Source organism: Gymnoscopelus microlampas, assembly GCF_963454915.1.
Source record: "Gymnoscopelus microlampas genome assembly, chromosome: 24".
NCBI lineage: Eukaryota > Metazoa > Chordata > Actinopteri > Myctophiformes > Myctophidae > Gymnoscopelus > Gymnoscopelus microlampas.
Window position 1 is genome coordinate 6,385,560 of NC_139961.1, and position 26,205 is coordinate 6,411,764.

The 26,205-nt window shown below is 42.0% G+C and overlaps 1 protein-coding gene across 1 annotated transcript in view; it reads left to right on the forward strand.

Annotated features, from left to right (window-relative positions):
* Positions 1 to 26,205, forward strand: part of anos1a (anosmin 1a) — a gene marked incomplete at both ends in the record, with an annotated part of 58,583 nt that overhangs the window by 26,189 nt on the left and 6,189 nt on the right. The window contains 8 exons of the mRNA XM_084050854.1: positions 4,757 to 4,887; positions 6,400 to 6,503; positions 9,058 to 9,146; positions 9,651 to 9,822; positions 12,808 to 13,058; positions 13,988 to 14,132; positions 24,123 to 24,333; positions 25,232 to 25,361. Coding sequence (XP_083906980.1) covers positions 4,757 to 4,887; positions 6,400 to 6,503; positions 9,058 to 9,146; positions 9,651 to 9,822; positions 12,808 to 13,058; positions 13,988 to 14,132; positions 24,123 to 24,333; positions 25,232 to 25,361 — 1,233 coding nt within the window. The remainder of the gene's footprint in view (positions 1 to 4,756; positions 4,888 to 6,399; positions 6,504 to 9,057; positions 9,147 to 9,650; positions 9,823 to 12,807; positions 13,059 to 13,987; positions 14,133 to 24,122; positions 24,334 to 25,231; positions 25,362 to 26,205) is intronic.

Genomic DNA, 26,205 nt, shown 5'->3' on the forward strand with positions numbered 1-26,205 from the left:
TATTTGCAGCTGAGCGTGTAAGCTGAGCATTAATTGCAGGCATTATCGAAGGCATAGCGTGGCACGAAACCAGACGTGAAATACAAAAACAAATGATGAATCCTCTCCTGTGCTGGCAGAAATATACACGTCTACCTGTTCTGGAATTAAAAATGCACTTGAGTAAAAAAAAAAAAAATAGGTAGAAAGTACGCATTGTGCAGAAGATCCCATTTCAAGTTTTCAAATGTATACAAATATTTTGAAAATAGCCGATCTATACAAGCTCACATTGTGAGCTTGTAGATCTGCTATTTTCAAATGGCCGAAATATATAGGGCTGAAGTGGTTAATGTGTGTTTTGTAGTAATAATCAAAATCTACAAACTAACTAGTAACTAAAGTTTTCAAATAATTGTAGTGGAGTAAAAGTAAAATATTTGCCTCTGAGAGGTAGCGGAGTGGAAGTAAAAGTATTGGAAATCGGAAATACTCGCGTAAAGTGCAAATACCTCAAAATTGCACTTAACCCATTAAGACCGGGGACGCATCTGCGTCTCATTTTAAGATTTCTTTGGGCTATTCAAAAATAGCAGATCTACAAGCTCATAGCGTGGCACCGAGTGCCGCGCTATGAGCTTGTAGATCTGCTATTTTTGAAAAATCTTGAAAAAATATTTTCCAGATTTTTTTCAAAAAACTGTTGAGATTTTGATTTTTTTTAAGAATCGCCTCAGGTCTTAATGGGTTAAGTACAGTACTTGAGTAAATGTACTTGTAGTTACTTTACACCACTGACAGTAAGCGACAGGAGCTGAGCCATGAGCCATGTGGGTCACACCCAATCTAAGCAGAAGAAAGGCTGCTAATAGCTGCACGTGAAGCCAGGGCAGCGCACGTGAAGTGGTGCACGTGAAGCGCAGGGGCAGGGCGGTGCGCGTCTCACATATTATATACGCCGATGGCCTCTCTCGGCTTGAGGATCAAGCCGTAAAGACGTTTCACACCATCAATTTATGGCAGAGGAGCACGTCAGGCTAAGCCGGTGGTTGTTGGTTTGGGGGGCGAGGTGCTGCTGCTGGGTTTGTGTTTAGTACAGACGTCTAGAGTATAGTCCTCCTGACTGAGACAACCCTGCCCTGGCATGTGAGAGACGAATGCCTCTGGGAAGGGGGGAGAGAGAGAGAGAGAGAGAGGTTGTGCGATTGCATGGATTCAAGGGATAGTTCACCCCCAAAAATATTTTTTCCTTTCGATTAGTCACCCCATGGAGACTTGAATTCATGGATATTTTTTGTCTCATTCCTAAGACAATAATTTGATGACCGGCATCCGGTAGGAGACACAAAGAGTCTCCTTTGTGTCTCCTACCGGAACCGCTGCCAACCGGTCCGCTGGTCATCAAATTATTGGCTTACAAATGATTTTGTATTTCTACAAAATCACAGATCGTGAAGAAATCACAGACATACGTACACATTGTTACATGTTGTATGGGTTTATTTCGTCATAGCGCTACGTGTGGTGAAGTATTGTAATGCAGGTCATTGCAACAACCACCGATCTTGTGAAAAATGAAAACGTGACCAAAAAAGATTGTACACTTTCCGCGATTCTAATAATAATAATCATATTCTTTGAGACACACAGAAGAGTTTTTGCCCGGGTCAAACTAAGGAATAACCTGACATTGATCCCCTTCCCCTATTTGCTCATACTAGGACGTGACATGTGTACTGTAGGCAGAAGAATAGGGAAGGGATTTATTTTTTTATCAGTACCAGGCCTGACCTCGATTATTCGAATAGTCGACTAATCGATCGAGGGAGTCCCGAGTCGACTTCCAATCACTAAGTCAAATTATGAAAAGAGAAAAAAACGAATAGTTTGCCAAAAATAGGATATACATCATGATTTATTGGGAGAAACCAAGCAAGTATATGTTAAAAATCAGACATTAATCACCCCTGCAGCCCAAATGGAATGTTCCTCTATTGCATATATATATATATATTTTTTTTTTACATGATTCGACTGAGAGATTGTCAGTCGAATCACGACTATAGGCAACTTTTGGCCAATCAGATTCGACTAATAGACCACCGAAGTCTGACGTAATTTACAAATCCTTTGTTTCTCTACCTGGTTCGCAGTTTTCCACCCCCATTCTGAATCCCATAGACGTGTTTAATATCGCGTCAAATAAGAACTGTGTTCCAAAATTAAACAAATGACCCCGGCGGTTTGACTCTTATGGATATGAAGCATCAACTGACGGTGAGAAAACGATAATGTTACTTCCGACGAATTAGTTACATTTTCGCCAGAAACGGACTGTTTCAAATATACTGAAAGTGACTGACTATCATAAACGATACAGAACCTCCTCCCTGACAATATCACAGAGACAGTTTGTTTATTTTTGGACCACAATTCTTATATGAGACGATTCTATGATGACCCAATGTTATTCTCCATAGAGACATTACTTTACGAACCTGGGGATGAACGAGTGACGTCAGGACTTCTGTGGTCTATATAAATCCTTAGTCGGGGAGTGGGGACAGGCCTAATCGGTACATCTGTTCTTTACGCTGTCACCCAGGGCTCTTTGGCTTCCCTTGGCAAGCAGATCCTGAGTGACGCCCGGGAGAAAAAGGAGTGTTTTTTTATGAAAACAGTCTTTGATTCAGCCGACCCTTAATCCACTAAGACCGGGACCGCATCCGTGTCATTTTAACATTACTTTGGCCATTGAAGCTACAAGCTCGTAGCGCGGCACCGAGTGCCGTGTTACGAGCTTGTAGATCTGCTATTTAAAAAAATAAAAAATGTGTGCTTTACTCACTTATAATCTTTAAAGTGAACATTTGTAACTCAAATGTTTGCTTCTGGTGGGGGGTCCCTGGAACAAAACATTTTGAGATGGGGGTCCACAGCCAAATACATATCTAAACAATGTTTTCTAAATCCTAACAGTATGTTGCTATATCAGTGGTGCTCCAACTTTTCCATGTCAAGGACCCCAAAAATGATGATGTATTTGGCCGCGGACCCTCATCTCAAAATATGTTGTTCCAGAGACCCCCCAGAAACACAGATCGAAGTTAAAAATGTTCGCTTTAAAACCAAGGGGCAAGGCTGAGATATTTACTATGAGGCCAACCCGGATGTTTAGTAAATGTCCAGCGAGAGGCGCTGTTTCACCCGTGCCGACCTGTGAGTTCAGAAAGAATTTATTTTAACGCAAGCCGATGGGTTTTTACCAACTTTCAGACTCGATTTTCTTACTGTAATAAAAATTGTCATAAATTCTATATGCTTCCAGTCGCTAGTTTAAAGTCTCCTTTCAATCATCAGGATATGCGTTTTGCTAAATTATGGTTCTATTTATTATAAAATTGACGATAAAGTAGGCTATTCTCTAGGAGGGGCGGGATGATTTGATTGACACGCTACACAACCAATAGCATTCATTCCCCGCCCCCCGCTCTTGATTGACAAGTTACCCAACCAATAATGGTCTGAACTCATTCTGACGCGTAGTGAAAGATGGCGGAGCCACAGTCTGCAGCAAAGGATTCATTTTCGGTCTGTAGAAAGCAGCGGAGGGGGTTTGTCCATCTCATTTATACAGTCTATGTTTAAAACACATATATATATATATATATATATATATATACTCTATATATTCAAAGATTTGCAAAAAATGTCCACGATAAAAAAAAAACGGGTCTACAAGCTCATAGTGCCGCGCTATGAGCTTGTATATCTGCTATTTTTTAATAGTAAAAGAAATGTTAAAATGACACAGATTCGTTCCCGGTCTTAATGGGTTAATTGTGGTTTCAGTTACAGAGTGGCTTCTCTCTTCTCTGGCTGTTGAATGATTGCTACAGTAAACAAAAAAACACGCTGCCTGGTTTTCCCTGTCGGAACGTTTTAAGATGCGTTAGAATGTGTGCACGCCGTGCTCGTATGTAGGCCTGTCAACATTATTACATAATCGCCCACTAAGCCCAATTATTTGAGATCCATGTCATAATTGTTTTCCATGAGATTTTTTTTCTTTTTTAAATAGCAGAAATAGCTGATCTGCAGACTCTGCTGCAGAGCTTGTAGATCTGCAATATAGCGGCATTTTAAATGCGGTTTTCTTTGAAAGTATAACGTTATTTAATATTTAAGTCATTGTATATTGAAGTTATTTATCATATCTGCCCTGAGCAATGTTCGCTTACAAAGCCCAAAAGGCAAAAATAAATGTACATTTTATCTATTTGAAATTGAAGGTTAGGGTAAGTGATACGTTTTCAAAATAAATGTGTTTTTTGTTAAAAGGTTGAAGCATATTCTGTAATCATTGCTAAAGAGTGTTTGTTCAGTAACAGGAGTCTCCATCATCTCTTCAGCTCTTTAATAAACACAACATAAACATTTCAGGTGGTTTGCAAACTTTACTTTAGGCACCCACCTGCATACATTGTGATGCCAATACTCCAACATTTGTACTCAAGTAAATGTTTTACCTAAGTAACAAATGAGAGTACAGTAGGTGGCAAGTGACTTTGTCCATTTTCCTTCCACACCTGCTGCATGGAGCGCGTGACCCGAGATGACGTTGGTTCGAATCCAGCACACAAGACCAATAGTTCTGATAATGTGGTGTGTGTGTGTGTGTGTGTGTGTGTGTGTGTGTGTGTGTGTGTGTGTGTGTGTGTGTGTGTGTGTGTGTGTGTGTGTGTGTGTGCGTGTGCGCTGTGTTTGTGTGGTACAGACCCAGGTGGAGCTGGACAGCATGCGGGCCAACAGGAGCTACAGCGTGGAGGTCCAGGCCGTGTCCTACTGGGGACAGAGCCAGCTGAAAGGGCCCAAGACCGCCCTGCATTTCACCACACAGCGTGGTACGTACAATACACCCCCCAGACAGTTCACCACACAGCATGGTACGTACAATACGCCCCCCAGACAGTTCACCACACAGCGTGGTACGTACAATACCAGCCGATACCCACGCAGTGTAGATTTCGTCGACTAAAACTATGACGAAAAATGTTGTCGACCTCTTTTTTTTTACACTGACGAAAACTAAATAAAAACTAAGCTACGACGACTAAGACTAAATATACTGACAATTTTGTCAACAAATAAAAACTAGACTAAAATGTTAGCGAGGGATCTAGTGGAGAAGAGATCCGGCAGAACTTAAAGACAAGTCATTTTATGTTTGGTTGCGCTCGGGTGTTGTGCTCTGCAAATAGCCGATCTACAAGCTCACAACGCGTCGCAGCGCTGCAACGCGTTGTGAGCTTGTAGAGTGTAACAAAGTGTAAATTCAGCCAGTACGACGCCATCAAAATACATTTTAGTCGACTAAATCAACTGTAGATTTAGTCGACAATAATTTTATGACATTTAGTCGACTAAAACTAGACTAACAGTCAAACTTTTCAGGTGACTAAAATATGACAAAAACTAAATGGAATTTGATTCAAAAGACTATGACTAAAACTGAATCAAGTTTTGCTCTCAAAATCAACACTGTACCCACGTTCTCATCCCATTGAACGGGGGGGCTGTGTTATCACCGTTATTATGCCTTAGCTATGGTCCAGTATACTGGCCTACCAGAGGAGGCTCTGGTAAGCCGTTATCAGCCACTTCTCTGGGTGATGCAATGTTAACGTATAGCTATTTGTGTCTGTTGATGACAGCCATTAGTGTGTTTAATATTATATGCTCTGTTTATGAATAGAACGCATAGGACCACAATGGAAACATGCCCCAGGAACTTTTTTTTGTTATCCTTTCAGCCTTAAAGGACAACTTTGTTTTTTTTTACAACCAAGGTTTATTTTTTAGATTGTAATTAAAGTAAATAAAAAATGAGTGTTAAAATGTTTTAACCCATTAAGACCTGAGGCGATTCTTAAAAATGTTTTCTAAATCCTAATAAAAAAAAACTAAAAAAAACCCTAAAAAAAAAAGTTTTCAAGATTTTTCAAAAATAGCAGATCTACAAGCTCATAGCATTCTGTCCGGTGGCTAAATATGTCTTTTTTTAAACAATAACCCGGCGTTTTCTTTATTATTATTTACAGTAGCTCTTCTAGACCCCAATAACTCACATCTCGCCTGGCCATCATAGACCACCATACCTTTTTTATTGTGTAAAAAAAGACAGTATTTCGCCACCGGACAGAATGCCACAGAAAAAAACAAAGTTGTCCTTTAAATGTTTTACTGTACGAACTGATTCAATTATTTTACTGATTAAGTATTCAATCAATTAAATATAAAAAAAAGCCATCTCATGGAAGAGGAGCTGGTCAAATGTTTCCTCACATTGACACACGCTAAAACAACTAAACAAACCTTCCTTCCTTCCTTTCTTGTCTTGTCTGACCCTGCAGCCATCAGCAGTGCTGTCCCCTCAGACCCTCCTCTAGACGTCCTGGACGTGGGGACGCCGTTCTATCAGGACGGCCAGCTTCAGGTCCGAGTCTACTGGCAGAGCAGCACAGGTATGCCGCACACACACATACGCACGCACACACACACGCACACACGGACACGCACACACACGGACACGCACACACACACGCACACACACACACACACACACACACACACACACACACACACCGCCTGTATAGGGCAAAGCAGTTATGGCAGAAATATGTGAAAAAATGTGAAAATAGCAGATCTACAAGCTCACAATGCGACGCATTGTGAGCTTGTAGATCTGCTATTTTCAAATGACTTTTATACATTTTAGAAATTTGATGAACTTGTGAAACAGGACATTCTGCATAATGAGTACTTCTACTTTTGGTACTTTAAGTACATGTTTTTTTACCAATACTTGTATATTTTTATTCAAGTACATTTTGAATCCCGGACTTTTATTGTAACAGAGTATTTCTACATTGCAGTATTGACACTTTTACTTAAGTACAAAATGTGAGGACTTTTTCCACCACTGACACACACACACACACACACACACACACACACACACACACACACACACACACACACACACACACACACACACACACACACACGCGCACACACAGGCACAGCCCCCCATGCGTCTGTCAACATCAGTAGCACAGAGGATTCTCCCGTCTCTCTCTCTCTCTCTCTCTCTCTCTCTCTCTCTCTCTCTCTCTCTCTCTCTCTCTCTCTCTCTCTCTCTCTCTCTCTCTCTCTCTCTCTCTCTCTCTCTCTCTCTCTCTCTCTCTCTCTCTCTCTCTCTCTCTCTCTCTCTCTCTCTCTCTCTCTCTCTCTCTCTCTCTCTCTCTCTCTCTCTCTCTCTCTCTCTCTCTCTCTCTCTCTCTCTCTCTCTCTCTCTCTCTCTCTCTCTCTCTCTCTCTCTCTCTCTCTCTCTCTCTCTCTCTCTCTCTCTCTCTCTCTCTCTCTCTCTCTCTCTCTCTCTCTCTCTCTCTCTCTCTCTCTGCCAGCAGACCCTGTCAGAGTTATGTAAACAACATGAAGCTTATCCTGCGTTTCAAAGGACCAATCATCAGTAATTATACAGCCTGGAACAAAGGGGGCTTTGTTTAGAGCCGACGGCGTGTGATGCACGTGTGTGTGTGCGTATGCGCACGTGTGTATGTGTGTGTGCGCGTGTACGGACACGCGTCCCGTCTGCTGTCTGAGGGCGCCTCTCCCTGCCGTGTACTAGCTCCGCTCAGGAAGCCACAGTGTAACGTAGGCCTTTGTCAAGACAGACAGCTGCCCTGATGAACGTCTGATGTGTTTATGAAAGAACTGCGGTAGCAATTCTTTTTTTTTTCATTTCTTTTTTTATCCCACGATTTTGTAACCCCAATTTTGTACACCCAGTGCCAATTATCTATGTAATCCTGGGCACTACCTTCCCTCTGCCAACCTAGGGAGGCCAGGGCCGAGCTCATGCCTCCTTCAATGCATGAGAGCCAACTGACCTTCTTGTCACCTGACAGGGGAGAGTTTCCCTGGTAGGACGTAGCGCCTGGAAGGAACACGTTATTCCAACCAGTTCCTTTCCCCTCCATCAGGCGCCCCGGCTGACCAGGGGGAGGTAGTATAGTGACCAGGATTACTACATGTTTTTTGTGAGGGTATTAACTACCCTAGGAGACACGGGGAGAACATGCAAACTCCACACAGAGTAGGCCCTTTCGCCAACCCCACCTAGGGTATGGGCACTGATGACGCGGAGGAGAGAACACGCCCCCCAGTGCCCACAGCGTCCCCTGCGGGATTCGAACCCAGGACCTTCTAGCTGTGATGCGACATCGCTACCGACTTTTGTCAGACAGTGAGGAGACTATAGGGGCCAAAAAAGCCGATCTACAAGCTCACAACTTTTTTCACTACTTTAACCCTTTCAGACCTGGAACGCATCTGTGTCACTTTAGATTTCTTTGGCTATTCAAAAATAGCAGATATACAAGCTCATAGCGCGGCACTCGGTGCCGCGCTATGAGCTTGTAGATCTGCTATTTTTGAAAAAAGAAATATATATATGATTTAGAATCTTAATGGGTTAAAATGTTTTTCAAAATAGTAAAACATGCCAAAAATGTTTAGGCATAAGGGGTGACTACTTTATTGGCACAGGAAAGTACAGTTCAATACAAGGTCTGCTAAGAGGATTTTAAACCCAAGAAAGCCTATGGCTTGTTTCCATTGGGCTCCTTTGTACTCAATTCATCGAAACATTTAATGACAGACACACATACAATACTATGCAAAACATCATGTAAACAGTTAGACCCCCCACAACTCTGAGAGAGTACAAATGGAACCAAATGGACCATTTGTACACTCTTAGAGTTGCCAATAATTTAGCTCCCCCCAAGGACCCCACTTTGAGAACCATTGGACACAGACTAGACATATACAAGGCCTGTTCCGATATTTAGGTTTTAGTCAAAATCTCCATGAATTCAAGGCTTTATGGTGTGTGTTATTGATAGAAAGTAAGTCATGTTTTGGGTGAACTACTCCTTTAAGAATTCCGTAACTAAAATCTGCGACAGAACCACCAGAAAGGGTTAATCTGAAAGCCTCTGGTTTGTCCCTCAGAGCCCTCCGTCGTGCGCTACCGTCTGCAGTGGAGACCAGAGCACTGTGCACACAACCACACCACAGCCCTGGAGAAGGTCATCACACAGGTAACCTGTTGATCCAGAACACCCATACAGTACCATGAACTGAAGAGTATAGAGCAGGTAACCTGTTGATCCAGAACACCCATACAGTACCATGAACTGAAGAGTATAGAGCAGGTAACCTGTTGATCCAGAACACCCATTGTCCAATTGTCCATACTTTTACTTCTACTCCACTACATCTCAGAGGCAAATATTGTACTTTTACTCCACTACAATTATTTGAAAACTTAAGTTACTAGTTACTTTGCAGATATAAATGATGACATTATAAAACACATATTAACCACTTTAGCCCTATTTTATACCTAGGCTATTTGAAAATAGCCGATCTACAAGCTCTGCGACGCGTTGTGAGCTTGTAGATCTGCTATTTTCAAACATTTTTGTACTTTTACTTTTGGTACTTTAAGTACATTTTGATACCAATATTTTTGTACTTTCACTGTGTGAGGGGTCTGCTGTTCTCCTGTAAGATAGTGTGGTTGTGTGTGTGTTGTCTTATAGGAGAGTTTTGCCAGCCTGAGGGGTCTGCTGTTCTCCTGTAAGTACAAGGTGCTGCTGCAGCCTCTCGGCAGTAAGCTCCGCCTCCCGGTGGAGAGCGCCACCTTCCTCACGCCGCCCTGCGCCGCCATCCAGGCCAAGAGCTCCAGACCCATCGCCTGTTCTGCACAGGAGGGTGAGACACTGGCATCAACGCCTGATTCATTGAGTGAGTGAGTGAGTGAGTGAGTGAGTGTGTGAGTGAGTGAGTGAGTGAGTGAGAGAGTGTGTGAGTGGGTGAGAGAGTGAGTGTGTGAGTGAGTGAGTGAGTGAGTGAGTGTGTGAGTGAGTGAGTGAGTGAGTGAGTGGGTGAGTGGGTGAGTGGGTGAGTGAGAGAGTGAGCAAAAAATGCAGCTAATTGTCCCAAAAGGGACCGCAAAAGATTGCTGCTATTTTCTTAAATTATTTGTATGTTTTGACACTTGCTTTACCAATGTAAGCATTATGTTTTCTCATGCCAATGAAGCTTCTTTACATTCATCTAGTCTCCGGTTTCCTGGTGAATCATGACCATAAAATATAATATAATATATAATATATATATTTAATTATATTATAGGCTACAATATATTTAATAAATTACCCTCTTTTTTTTTGCTGTTTTCAAATATCTTTTGACACAGAATCAAATGCTTTATGGTTATGATTCACCAGGAGCCCCATGGATGGCTTGGCTCCAGGCTTAAAATAATTAATATAAATCTTTTCGGAAACCTCTACGGGGGGGACAATGTAATGGTCTTTATGTCTCCCCGGGACTCGCTAGTTTCACTACTTCTTAAAAGTATTTTTTGTCCCTCTTATTAATGGATAAAAAAATAAATAGATATATATACATATGGAATTATTTAAAAAAAAAACGTTTGAATTTGTTTTTAATATATACAATATTGTGCATTTTTGTGATAAAAAAAAAAAGATATATATATATATATATGTGACTGGGTACAGTGCTTTATGCCGCATGTTGGCATTTTTCATTTTTGATTTTTTTACATATTATTAAAGTACAGAATATAGGCTTTCATATGATGTATCATTCATTGAAATCGGAACATATTTGAAGAAGATGTGTTCATTTGAATCTGGTTAACTGTAATAGTGCAAACTGAGATAATCCCTCCTAAAGAATTGTCACTTCAGAGGACCTCTCAGCTCCAGGTAATGGGCGTGAACAATGGGTAATTTATTCAGCCTAGCCACTCCTCTAATCACTCCCCCATTGACACCTTTCAGCTGTCCACTCTGTTTAGTGCCAGGGACCCCCATAGAGGATCTGTGTTCTAAAAAATAGGCATAAGTAATCATCATCATAATATATTTAATAAAATATTTATTTAAAAATAGCAGATCTACAAGCTCACAATGCATGCTTGTAGATCGGCAATTTTCAAATAGCCAATGTAAGTCAATGTATTGATAAAATCCAGTTGCTGGTGTTGTTCTGTGAGAGAAAGCTATGAAGTCTATGAAAAGTAAATGTACTTAGTTACTTTCCACCACTGCAAACAGCTTCACGTCGTCGTGACGTGACGTCTTTGTTGAACTGCAACATGGCGTTTGCACTTTGTTCATTTACAGCCTGTACATCTACATAAACGTTCGGATTTAAAATATAAAGTGCTTACATTATGGCCACGGATGTTACACTTGATTTCGGGTGGGTGTAAGTATCTGTATCTTCCGTATTGTTCAATAAAGGGCAATTTGATCCGATCGGCGGCCATTTTCTCATAGAGTTATAATGTATCAGAGTGCAATACACCTCCCAACCGATGCGGTCGCGTAGTTGAAAGCAAATGGATAAAATGGCCACCAATCATATTAAAATGCTTTTTATTGAACAATACAGAAGATACGTGTACTTATGTGGGCCCCTACATAATTGTAACATCCGTGGCCATGGGTTAAGCACTTTATATTTGAAATCTGAACGTTTATGTAGATGTACGGACTGTAGTTCAGGCAAGACACTCGCCACTACGAGCTAACGAGGCTATGCTATCTAGCCTCGCTACACGTTGTGGAATACAAACGAACGTCGAGCGGCCTGTTTAGCTAAAAGGTTGGTGTAGCTCAAAATGGGGGGGGGGGGTCATCAAACAAACGGAGGAAAATGAATGAATAAGAATAATCCTTTCTGATGAGCAGATCAGAGCAACTTTCGCTATGCACCGTCCTAAAGTTAAACAACAACACCAGTGTTGCCAGATTCTATGAGAGAAATAAGCAACCAGGTCTAGGACAAAAAGCCCAAAATAAGCGACTATGGGCCACATGAGCATTTTAACCCTCCTTATTGTATACATCAGCTATTTGAAAATAGCAGATCTACAAGCTCGAAGATCAGCTATTTTCAAATATTTAGTACTTTTACTTTGGTACTTTAAGTACATTTTGATGCCAATACTTTTGTGCTTTTACTCAAGTAAATGTTGAATTCTGGACTTTTACTTGTAACAGAGTATTTTTATATTGCAGCATTGGTACTTTTACTTAAGTAGAGACTTTGAGTACTTTTTCCACCACTGGAGCTTATACTTATAGATCTGCTATTTTCAAATAAAATCTTGGGGGGCCGGCTAACTTATAATAACAATAACTGGCAACACTGGCTCTTGCGCGCTCAGACCATCGGCTCAGGCAGTGAAACCGGAGTACAATGCTTAGCTAGCGACCAATCGAAACCACTATGCTAAATCTCGGCCAAGGGTCTCTCCACCCCCAAATACACAGACAAACTCGCAAAAAAGCAGCCTACTTTGCTATACTAATGTAACCATTTAAGGATTCTAAAACGACTAGCTTTTGCATTACAAGCCTTCTTCAACATTCGAACTGTGTTAATATGAAAAAAAACGAAAAACACCAACAAAAAAAAATCGATCTAAATGTTCCATTATCTACTGATTGTCACCTGGCGACATGAGGCACTTTTGACCAGTAGCAGTCACATATAGGAAACAAAAAATAAAGGGGTATTCACTTAAAAAAATCACATGAAAATGAATCTGCGACCCAAATGTGGGTCCCAACCCACTGTTTGGGAAACAGTGCTCTATATCCCCCCACTTGTCCTTGCTCACCTCAACCACCCATCCTGTCTCCTCCCTCCCGCCAGCCCCTCCCATGCAGAAGCTCCTCCTGGCCCGGGCGGAGAACCTGACGGCCTCCTTCCAGGTCCGGGGGGACAACGTGACGGCCGCCTTCGGCTGGGAGGTGTCCGGCGAGCGGCCCGCCGGGACGCTGGCCGGCTACCAGGTCACCTGGACCGAGGTGAAGACCACCTCCTCCTCCGCTGCCGTGGGCGCCCCCCCCCACAAACAGCTGCCCCACCACAGCCTCATCTCACAGTCCCAGATCCTACCACCAGTAAGTAACAGTGAAACAAAAATAGCAGATCTACAAGCTCTGACACGGTAACGCGGTAAATCACGGTTTTGGTACCTAAGCGTTACTCTTTGAAACACGGTAAAAAACGATTTTGGCACCCAATGTGTTAAGACAAATTGCCAAATATTATGTAAGAAAGAGGCAAACATTGTGAAAATAGCCGATCTACAAGCTCACAGAGCTTGTAGATCGGCTATTTTTCACAATATTTATCTGTGGAACCGAATCAAACTAAATGTATTGCCTCAACTCCGACAATTCCAAGTGCAGTTCAAATATGATTATTTTGGGGGGGTCACTGTCTGTAGGGAGTGTTGGGCGGGAGGAGTAGGACGAAGGCCCTACGTCCTCCCGGTGGGGGCTCCTCACTGGCAGGTAGTCAGTAGGATACAACAGTGACAACACACATAAATGTGTCTGCGGAGGAAATAATTGGCATAACGACTAAATTGGGGAGAAAAAGGGGGTAAAACTATTCCAGAGTGTTAATAAAGTGTGACACTCAAACTCTTCCCTTTTCATCAGCGTCTGCCTTGACATTGGCCGTGATGTTACAGCAGATGGTGTGTGTGTGTGTGTGTGTGTGTGTGTGTGTGTGTGTGTGTGTGTGTGTGTGTGTGTGTGTGTGTGTGTGTGTGTGTGTGTGTGTGTGTGTGTGTGTGTGTGTGTGTGTGTGTGTGTGTGTGTGTGTGTGTGCGTGCTGCGATCTGAGTTGACAGTGATTATAAAAGCTCTACTCACTTCTATCCAATTACTGTGTGTTTTGTTTGGCTGAATCTCTACTGGTTGTGCACGCACGCACACAAAACACACAAGTGGAAAGCAGAAATATCAGGAATGAGTTTTGTTTGTGTGGTATATGACTAGGACTCTCCTCTCTCCTCTCCTCCTCCCCCCCCCTCATACAGGAGCGTACTGTCCTGGTGGTCTCTGGACTGAGACTGGGCAGCCTCTACAGACTGGAGGTCCAGGTGATCGGGACGGAGGGAGAGGGTCCCGCCACCAGTCGAACCTTTCAGACGCCGGGCTCCCACACCCACCATCTCAAGCACAGTAAGAAACAATGCTGACACTGTTTTGTTTTTCTACCCGTTTTCTCCCCAAAATATATATATATATATATATATATATATATATATATATATATATATATATATATATATTGAAAGATTTGCAAAAATGTTCCTGATTTCTTTTAAATAGCAGATCTACAAGCTCATAGCGATCAGATACATATTTTAATGTACTGTTTATGTTTAAAATATAGTATTAAATGCACCGTCTGGCTGTCATCTTGAGTTGGATAAAGAACGTAGCAGCCCAAGCATATGAATGTATTATAACGCGAGCTGCGTTGCGAGCTTGTAGATCTGCTATTTTTCCTTATAGTTTGGGTCCCGGGTAAACATCTTAATTTCTCTTTTGGGTCCTCAGCTAAAGAGTTTGGGAACCACTGATATAATGATGTTGTGACAGTCAGTGACCCGGCAAATGTAAATCAATGTCATTCCAGAAAGCAGACTGGGGAAACATCACCATGCACAGCCGGTCATCGAGAGACACTGAGCCCAGAGCGGCCCACGATCCAAGTCCCAACGGACGGATCAAGTCTCCCCAAAACCTCAGGACTCCGGAGATACCATCAGAACAACCAGTTCCTCCTTCAGAAAAAAAGTCCTGTTCACTGTTAAAGGTGCTGTAAGTGTTTTTTTGTTCAAATAATTGTTAAATTATATTTATGTTAAATGGCTCTATTTTCTGATATTAATCATTGCTGTAGAGCAGGTTCTCAACCTTTTTAGACTGAGAACATTATATTTGGCCACCGTTTAATTACCACCATTTAGGCTTGTCACAATTATTACATATTCGCCTAATGGTAATTATTTGAGATAATTGCAATATTTGTTTTGGCATGATTGTTGAAAACCTTTCATATATTTTCAAACATTTTCAAAAATAGTGAAAATGACGTTTTTTTTGTCATATCTGCCCGGCCCCTGTGCACCATTTTTTTGTTTAAGAAGCCTAAATGCCAAAGAGAAATGTAATTTTGATTCATAATAATTTGAATGCAATTAAATCGTTGACTACTAATCGTCAAGTAAAATGTCATAATCGGGACAACCCTACCAGCATTATGGCCGATGTTAAAACACAGTAGACGTAGTCCTACCAGTTGGTTAACGGGTGCGTCTGACGGCCCTGAAGAAACTAGTGTAGTTAACGATATCCACCAAATCAGTCTATTCAGTGCTGCTCAGAATATTCTTCTCCGAGTCCGCCTTTATCTTCCTGATAGTTCTAGTTTCGAGCCACGATTGCACCATTTTAACTCTGCTGTTTATTATCTCGCCCGCACGTTTAGTTTGTTATCCGTTGTAATCGCTGCCCGACACCTTTAGCCAACATAAACACAGCGCGCAGCAACACTGCAGGAAAGCAAAGCGTTTTTTTTTTTGTTTTTTACGATACTATGGTTAAGTTATTTCCATTCTTTCAACAGTAGCCTAATTGTGTTTTTATATAATTTTATATTAACATCACTCCACCTCTGTGTACCACCAGAGGTACCGCATACCAAATGTTGAGAACCACTGTTGTCTCTAGCTCTTTAGTAAACAGAACATACCATTTTAGGCTGGGCACCAGTTTTATCCAATCCAGGAGAGTGAACTCGTACAGGATACAGGATAAACAAATTCAATGTTGAAGTGATGCAGCAAAAACTGAATTGCAGAATTACTATCAGAATATAGAACTTTAGCTTTTGTAACAATAAACTTTTTTTAATATATATTAAAAAAATGATATCACTTACACAGCACCTTTAACTTAACCTTAAAGGGATATTTCACTTTCAATCATGGTTGGGTTCATTTTAAGGTCTACTCAGGCTTGTGTGTTTCACGCCATATGAATCCCTTCTTATATAGACCCATAAAATAAATAAAAATAAATGAAAAATGTAATTGAAAAAACAGGCCCCTCACGTATTAGAAGGACAATATCAGTCAGAACAAAGGACGGGTCTTTTCAATGAATATAACACCGTTAAAATTGAGTTTTAAGTTGCAATGGGTTTGTATAGGAAGGGGGCAGGTCTGATAAAAAGGAATATCCAATATCTAAATACTGAAACACAAAAGCCTAGAGTAGACGTTAAAATGACCCCAAGACATGTTTGAAAGTGAAATATCCCTTCAAGGAAAATGTACAAGAGAAATGTAAGGACAAATGCCATATTCAAAATGTAATTAATATCGAAGCAATAAGGTTTTTATGCAAATATCCTTCTGGTCCAGTTGAAGAATTAGCATGTGAACCCCCCCTCACCCAGCTATGCTGCTCTTTGTGTGTGTGTGTGTGTGTGTGTGTGTGTGTGTGTGTGTGTGTGTGTGTGTGTGTGTGTGTGTGTGTGTGTGTGTGTGTGTGTGTGTGTGTGTGTGTGTGTGTGTGTGTGTGTGTGTGTGTGTGTGTGTGTGTGTGTGTGTGTGTGTGTGTGTGTGTGTGCGTGCGTGCGTGTCACGTGTGTGTGTGTGTGTGTGTGTGTGTGTGTGTGTGTGTGTGTGCGCGCGCGCGTATACTTCACAGTAGCATGTACAGCTAGTAGCTAACTAATGTCACCCTACTGTATATCAGGTCCCGTTGATGTTTCCGCACGCAAGCACCCACATGATTTAGCATGGTGTCCCTGTCCTTTCTCTCACAGACAAAAGTTAAACAACTATTGCCAGACATTGATTTAATAAAACTACAATCCTGGACGTATTCTGGTGATGATATTTTTTTAACCATTCTGTGTGCAATACTGTAACTAGTACTGTACATGTGTGCAGTGGTTGGAGGTGGTCTACCCTACTCATTCTTTGAGGCTGTTTTTCAACTATTTAACCCATATAGACCTGAAGCCAATTCTACATGTCTCCTAAATCTCAACAGTATTCTGAAAAAAGTTTGTTTCTATATCAGTGGTGCTCAGTCCTTTTCATGTCAAGGACCCCCAAAATTATATGTATTTGGCCGCGGACCCCCATCAAAATATTTTGTTCCAGGGACCCCCCAAAAGCAAAGATTTCAGTTAAAAATGTTCGCTTTAAAAAATATATTATTCAAAGATTTGCACACATTTTCACGGTTTTTCAAAAATAGCAGATCTACAAGCTCGTAGCGCGGCACTCGGTGCCGCGCTACGAGCTTGTATATCTGCTATTTTTGAATAGCCCAAAGTGTAAAATAATGCTTTTTAGCTCAAATCTAAAAATGAGACAGTTCCAGGTCTCAATGGGGTTCAAAATGTTTTTCAAAATAGTGAAAAATGCCTTAAAAAGTTTAGGCACAAGGGGTAAGGCGCGCAAGCTAGACGGGCCCTTATGACTACTTATATGGGACTACTTCTGGTTGACAGTGTCAATAAAGTTATTTGAAGTAAGACGGCGCACCGGATTGGACGATAGATGTGCCGCCATCTTTATTGTAGTGCGGACGTAGTTGCAACAGATGCAAAGTGTGCGTGATTGTGGTTTTAACAAATCTCTAGTCCTATAGCCTATATCCTGTATAATGTAAATGCTGTACATAGCGTTTGTCTGTATTTATTAGTGGTGGCTTTGTGTCTGTATGAGTGTTTTACTGTAAACATAAATATATCTCTATACCGTGTCTGTGTTTAAACCTTTTGTAAACCACTCACAACTTTGTAAAAAGTGTTTTTCTTTTTTAAGTAAAACATTATTTCCACTTGAAACGTCAACGATTCTATTCTTTTTATTTATTTATTCAACATTCTCTGACCCGTCTCCCTCTGCTCTTTGTTTTTTTAGACTCAGCAGTGACCTTTAGTGTGTACTAGTGATACTTTATCAGGGACGTGCACAGATAGACTCTAGGTGGTGCTAGAGCACCTGCCCTTTGCCCTCTTGACCAGAAGTGCCCTTTTGAAGTGTGCCCGGTTTACAGCAGGGGTCTTCAACAGGGGGTCCGGGACCCCTAGGGGGTCCTCAGAGTTACTACAGGGGGTCCGCCAAATCTTTATGTGATATGATCTTTCTTTTTACCATAACCACTCGAAACCTAGCATCCCTTTTCTGAGGAGAACTTTAGCCAAAAATAGCAGATCTACAAGCCCACAAGCGCGAGGCGTTGTGGGCTTGTAGATCGGCTATTTTGGGCAAAGAGGTATAGGTGTAGAGGGAAAAAAGAGCAGACCAAGTAAACAAAACAAAGTATAATTTACTTGAGCACCTGCCCCTCAAAATGTCTGTGCACGCCACTGTCATTTATTATGGACGGCAGTGAGACCATGAATGCATGCCAATGGGAAAGTACAGCACAGTACTGCATAGTACAGCACAGTACAGTACAGGGGGATATGCGCTACTGTATGTTCACACACGTGCATTGTGCACGTGTGCACGCACACACGCATGCACAACGTACATACACACACACACACACACACCACACTTTATCCCTCCCAGACTTATTTTTTGCTCGTGAGATTGTGTCATGTGTCGTCATCTTCTGGGTATGTCATAAATAGGCGAACACTGTGCAAAAAGAAAAACAAAACATTGGTGAAAATAGCAGAACTAAAAATACACTTTACACGGAAATAGGCAAACACTTCTGCGAAAACGGACAAACGTTCGGTGAATATAAAATGAACACTCGGCAATAGTAGCCGAACATTCAGCAGAAAATAAGTGAACATTCACAGAAAATACGCAAACTCTCGAAGAGAATTGAGGAAAATGGGCGAACATTTGGCAAAAATAGACACATATTTGGAAGATTGTTTTTTTTCCATTCTCCGAAAAGAACCAACCTACAAGCTCGCAACACGTCGCGCCACGCTGGGAGCTATTTTTGCTGTTTGATGCACAACAAGGTATACTATACAACAAGGGTCTTCAACAGGGGGTCCGGGACCCCCAGGAGGTCCTTAGAGATACTGCAGGGGGGGGGGGCTGCCAAATCTTTGTGTGTTTTTACATTAACCACTTGAACTCTAGCATCCCTATTATGGGGGGGGGGGACAGTACTTGAGTAAATGTACTTAGTTACTCTGATGGTGTGTGCAACACAGATTGAAGATTCTCCACAGGATGAGGTATACTGGGTATACACCATCTCACCAGCCGGCCTGTCAGCACCATCTACCCTTTACGCTGCTGCTTAACGCTCTGCTTATGTTCATTTGCCTGGGAGGGCGTATAGTCTAGGGACTGCTTGACGGAGTATACCATCTAAAAAAAGCGTGAAAAGGATGGATGCACCCGGTGGCTGCAGTACTCTGTACCCCTCCCTGCCAACACCAGTCCATTTGGATAAGGAATAGCTGCGGCCCCGGGACGTTATGGCCATCTCTACTCTGGATTTATGAGCGCTCCAAGGTCCCTCTGTTTCCCCTCTCATTTCCTCCACCGGCTCTAAATACATTCACTGTCATCCCCCAGAGAGAGAGAGAGAGAGAGAGAGAGAGAGTTGATAGAAAGGAACAGAATGGAACACAACTCTCAGAGACAGAAGTGTGACAGACTTATGAACTGACCCATAGATATAGAAACCTAGATACCTCATTGGCCTCTGCAGTTCATCATCCGGTCTTTTCCGGGACTTGTCAGAATCTAGTTGTATAAAAATATCACGTAAAATTTTATACAACTGCATTCTGCCTGCCAAGTCCTGTAAATCCAAGCCTTTATCAGAATGCAACTGGACCGGCGCTGACTGGGAAGAAGTGGGCATGCACACACCGCTTGGCAGGGGCACTCGCACAGCTATAGGGACCAGGGACGCCCATACAAGATTTGTGTTGTTAGAATGTTTCAAAATATGTTCCTTTTTTTCCCATAATTCTTTTGAAAATAGCAGATCTACAAGCTAACATGTCGTGAGGTGACACATTGTGAGCTTGTTGATCTGCTATTTTCAAAAAGCCGTTGTAAAGTGGTAAAACTGAGCCTAGTTGCTTCTTTTGGTCTTGCTTTCATTGACCTGGTCGCTTGTTTCTTTCGCTAAATCTGGCAACACATTGATTACCTGCGTTACACCTGCTGTAGCCTACTAGGGAGGAAGTGGACAGATATTGAATGAAGCAGCACAACAGAGGGAAAACTCAATGGCGCCCCATGTAAGAGGCAATGGCGGCGCCCTGGAGAAGGCCAGGAATAAGGTGACATTAATGCATAATCAATAGACACAGGTGGACCTGTATGGGCCATGTCCTGCAGTATCAGCGCTATCCCAAGAGTCGCAGTACACAAAGGGAGGACTTCAACCTGAATGGCGTAGGTACAGGGGCCTTCGACAGGGGGTCCGGGGGACCCCTAAGGGGGTCCTCAGAGTTACTACAGTGGGGGGGGGCACCAAATGTGGCAAATATGTGTGATAGGATTTCTTTCGTTTTTACATTAACAATTTGACAATGCTGAGGTTAACAATTCTGAGGGTAACTTCAGCCAAAAATAGCCGATCTACAAGCGTTGTGAGCTTGTAGATCTGCTATTTTTGGCAGAGGAGGCTTGGTTTAGAGGGGAAAAAAGAGGAGACCAAGTACAGAGCGAAAGGTCATGTTTTTGTGGTAAAATGTCTGAAAATGCACGTCAACATGGATCCAACACTGACGATAGTTGCTGTCAAACAAGTCTGTGACGCTATCTATGAAATCTATGAACTTGTTTAATCTGTACAGCAGTTGTATACAATATGTAGTGTGTGTGTGTGGGGGAGGGGTCCCTGCTTCATCTCTCTCTCTCAGCTAGGGGGTCCTTGGCCTAAAAAAAAACATTGAAGACCCCTGGCGTAGGACGATAGACAAGGAACACCAGCAACATTGTCAGAGAGCTGGGGGACCATAGAGAAGATGGACAAAAAGACACGATGGAAGTGGAGAGATGTTGTTGCTGCCCCTGCCCCTGCCAGCCAGCGTACTTACATGGAGATATTAAGTAAGTAAGTATGTTCACCTGTGACTAAGTTAGTGTTTGTTCTATAGTGTCCTTTGATTCCCGGTATCTATTGTACGTATCTTTAGTATTTTTTCAGTATAGTTTTGTTTTCCTTGAGCAGTGGTTCCCCAACCTTTTCATGTCAATGGACCCCCAAATTGATATGTATTAGGCTGCGGACCCCCATCTGAAAATATTTTGTTCCAGGGACCCCCCAGAAGCAAAGATTTGAGTTACAAATGTTCGCTTTAAAAATATATATATTCAAAGATTTGCTAAAAATGGCACTATTTTTCAAAAATAGCAGGAAAGTATAAAATATGGATAAAGGGGTTAAAATGATTGTGACACTTTATTAACAATACAAGCATACAAGATTTGTGCAAAAAAAAAAATCCAAATGTTAAACATTTAAACAGTTTAAACAGTTAATTACAGTTACAGTTAATAGTCTAGTAGTTAAAAAAAAAAGTATGATGCTATATGTATAGCTAAAATCTAAAATGACGCAGATGCTCTCCCAGTTTTAATGGGTTAATAAAGTCACTTTGTATATTATCAAGCCTGACAAAAAGTAAATCCTCTCCCAGGCTGAGTTTATGATGTGTTTTACTGTATGTTGCATAATATTTGTCAGGTCTACACGGGGAGAATGATGGAGCGTGTCAGCCTCACAGTGAAGTACATGAGAACATGTGTTTATGGCCGGGGGGGGGGGGACTATATAACATCATGTCTAAACAGTGTCATAACTCGGTTGTTTTATGAGGCGGATCACTTTCACAATGCATGGTAAAAAAAAAGACTTTCCGTTTAACCCATTAAAACCTGAGGGTGATTCAGCAAATGTCTTCTAAATCCTATAGCAGTTTTTTTTTGTTTTACTTATGCTGCTATAATATCAGTGGTCCCCCAAAATTATATGTATTTTTACTTTTATATATGTTTTTATTACTCAATCGATCAGAACTGCACTGGCCAATCAGTGGGGGGCAAATGCCCCCCCCCCTATAAAATCGCCAGTGTGTACATGCGTTGCATGTATGTGATGGCACCCCGTGGTATCTCACAAACACACACACACACACACACACACACACACACACACACACACACACACACACACACACACACACACACACACACACACAACGCACACCCTGCTCATTCTCACAGACCATCTGCTGTAACATCACAGGCCAAAGTCAAAGCAGACGCAGATGAACCAGGGAAGAGAATCAAAGAGTGTAAGCGTCACACTTTATTTCACTTAAAGCTGCACTATGTAACTTTCCTCCTCCACCCCGGATTTGAACCCGGTTTCCTGCGCAAGTGCCGCTGACATTTTTACCATTGAGCTTAAGTCTGACACCGTCTACACACATTTCACAGTGCACACGTGCATTCACACACTCTCAGTGGTGGAAAAAGTACTATTTTTTAAACTTAAAGAGCAAGACCACTCTGGTAGAGGTTTGGGTTGTGTAGTTACCTTGCCATGATGTCACTCCAAAGGTGGACGAGAAATCAAAAATAATTGCTCCATTGATTAGAGATTGATGATACAGCATGGTAAAACAGCTCTCAAATTCGCTATTTTCGCACATAAACACACACCCAGTATGTTTTGTTTTTTTTAATAAAAAAAATGTTAAGAGACTCTCTGCTATGTCATCGAACTTTCAACCCACAGCTTTAAGCAGTGGCTCAGCGGGCAGGGCGGTCGCTCAGGAAAAGGAAGCTTCTTTGTTCGATCCCCTGCTCCCCGCGGGGGACAGTATTGGCACGATGTTGAAAATGCAGCCAATATCCATTTATTTGCACGGTCAAATTGTCCGATATCGACATTGGAATACATGTTTCCATAGAAACCTGGTATAGGCTACAGTAACAGATCTGCTATTTTCACTACTTTGGCTTCCGGGGCAAACTTTTTTTTTTTCTTTTGGGTCTCGAGCTAAAAAGTTTGGGAACAACTGTCCTTCAGAACACTCAGGTTATGTAAACAGATGAGACACGCTTGTTATTTATTATTAAATGCTTTCCCATGGTTGATATACTGGTGCAGGCTCCACATAGACTGACAATTAAGAGTTCATCTGGAGTATAATTTCCCTTGAATACGTGGCTTACACAGCTCTGGATCCTATACTTTATTATATCCATCCAGTACACCTTACTCCCTCGAGTCTAGATTCTCTGCATTTCTAAAGCACCTTTCTCCCACAGCATTTTACAAGAGGCAGGGAGCAGTTTTTTTGTGTGTACAGATGGAACCAAATGAAGTTCCAGGGGCTCCCCAGCTAAATGATGGATAGTTAGGAACCAAATGGACCCTTATGGGTCTTTAACTCTGAAAGTGTAACAAATGGAACCAAATGGACCCTAACGGGCCCATTTGGTTCCATTTGTACACTCTCAGAGTTAAATTCACATTGATTTTACGATATAAATTGGGGTCCCAGAGATTGAAATGCCATTAAATGCGGGTCCGTACCTTTATGCTTGTCAAACTGGGGGTCCTTGAAATTAAAATGGTTGAGAATCACTGCTAGAGCCGTAAAAAATCTTCTCTTGCGCCTGATTGGCGAATTCTGAACATTGCTGGCCCACACTAACCTACGAGACCTGTGCTCCGAGGAGCACTTTTTCTAGTGTGTTCATTCTGTGCAGCACTTTGGTCAGCCTTTGGTTGTTTTTAAAAATGCTCTTTAAATAAAGTTTGATTTGACACCGTCTACACACATGTCACAGTGCACACGTGCATTCACACACTCTCAGTGGTGGAAAAAGTACTATTTTTCAAACTTAAAGAGCAAGACCACTCTGGTAGAGGTTTGGGTTGTGTAGTTACCTTGCCATGATGTACAGTAACTCCAAAGGTGGACGAGAAATAGAAAATAATTGCTCCATTGATTAGAAATTGATAATACAGCTTGGTAAAACAGCTCTCAAATTCACTATTTTTTTTTATTTTACTATTTGAAGATCCGGATCCACGGATCCAGTCCTGCAAATTCAACAGGAAATTAAGATTTTTTAAATAAAAAACAAAACAATACTGGTTTTAATTTCTTGTCCACCTTTGGAGTTACATCATGGCTCAACAAGATCATTAAGAAGGCCAGCTCTGTGGTTGGCCTCCGCATGGAAGGGCTGCAGTCAGTCGCAGAGAGGAGGATTAGGGACAAACTAAATTCCATCTTGGCTAATCCCTCCCATCCACTCTATGGCGAGCTGCAGGATAGGGTGAGCACCTTCAGCCAAAGGCTCACTCTCCCCCCTAACATCCACACTGAGCGGTATAGACTCTCATTCATGCCAACTGCCATCAGACTCTACAATGAGCAATGACTCTGACTATGAACTCTCCCTAAATGCACCCTGGTCTATGTTGTGTCCATCTGTTTCGTTGTGTTTTTTGTGTCTGTTGTTTACTGTTATTGTTACACTGTGCTGCTGTGACACCTCAATTTCCCCTTGGGGATATTAAAGTATTTCTCATCTCATCTCATCTCGGTAAGTGCACAACCCAAACCTCTACCAAAGTGGTCTCGCCCTTTAAAAAAAAGTATCAATGCTGCAATGTAGAAACACTCTGTAACAAGCAAAAGTCCGGTAACACAAACTTTAGTAAAAGTACAAAAGTATGGGCATCAACATATACTTAAAGTAGGCCTGCCTAAAGTAAATTTGTACTCATTATGCAGATTCCCAAGGTATCATAAATGTATAAAATGTATTTAAAAACATGAAAATTGCAGATCTACAAGCTCATAATACGTTGCATCACGGCACATTGTGAGCTTGTAGATCGGCTATTTTCAAATATTCAAAGTTCAAATAGGTGATTAATGCATGTTTCGTAACAATAACTAAAATCTACATATTTGCCTCTGAGATGTAGTGGAGTAGAAGGACAAATATTGAAAATCGGAAATACTTGTACCTCAAAATTGTACCGTACATACGTAAGTAGGCATGTACTTAGTTACTTTCCACCACTGCGCGCGCACACACACACACACACATACACACACACACACACACACACAGACACAGACACAGACACAGACACACACACACACACACACACACACACAGAGACACAGAGACACAGACAAACACTCGACACAATCGCATGCGATAATCCCCCCAAGATTGGTGTGATGGTGTCTTTGAATAAGTGCCCTCTGGCAGTCTCGTCAGCGCTGATTTGTGTTCCGTAGACGAGTCCAACTCTCGTCTGGGTCAGACCCTGAGGGAGACCCGACCATTGTATCCATCCAACGCTGAGGAGACGAGGAAGAACAGCCTTCTCCTCCTTGATGTGATGCATCACATTTATAATTGATTTTTATTGTTTTTACACCTCGCATTTATTTACCACCCATCATAGGAGCAATCACTTCACGAGTCGTGTGTGTGTGTGTGTGTGTGTGTGTGTGTGTGTGTGTGTGTGTGTGTGTGTGTGTGTGTGTGTGTGTGTGTGTGTGTGTGTGTGTGTGTGTGTGTGTGTGTGTGTGTGTGTGTGTGTGTGTGTGTGTGTGTGTCATTTTCAAAAATTGCAGATCTACAAGCTCATAGCGTGATACTCGGTGTCACGCTATGAGCTTGTAGATCAGATTTCTTTTTTTTTGGGGGGGGGGGGAATCGTGAAAATCTGTGCACATTTTTTGGATATAAACGTTTTTCAAAGCGACATTTTTTAACTCCAAACTTTGCTTCTGGCGATTCTACAAAATGTCCTCTGAACCCTAAACATTTTTTTTTCATGTCAAAAATCATATGTATTTGGCCGCGGACCCCCATCTCAAAATATGTTGTTCCAGGGACCACCCCCCCCCCCCATGCAGAAGCAAAGATTTGAGTTAGAAATGTATATATACTAGAAGTCGGGCCGCTACGCGGCCCGAACGTCTAGCGTGACGCGTCGTTCACTTTGCAGTGCCACCTTACAGGCACCTCACAGTGTGAGAGAGAGTTTTGTGCTCTCCTAAATCCACGGCAGGCTTTGAAAGTACCCACTTCAGAAAGAGGTGACGTGCATCACCTCTCCAATGACCAAAACCCACATTGTGATTACTCAGACCTGGTATGGCAGACCTGTGGGGAGTGTGCAGTGGTGTACAATGTGAAAAGATAGTTGAAATCGCAGGAGATGAAGTTAGCAG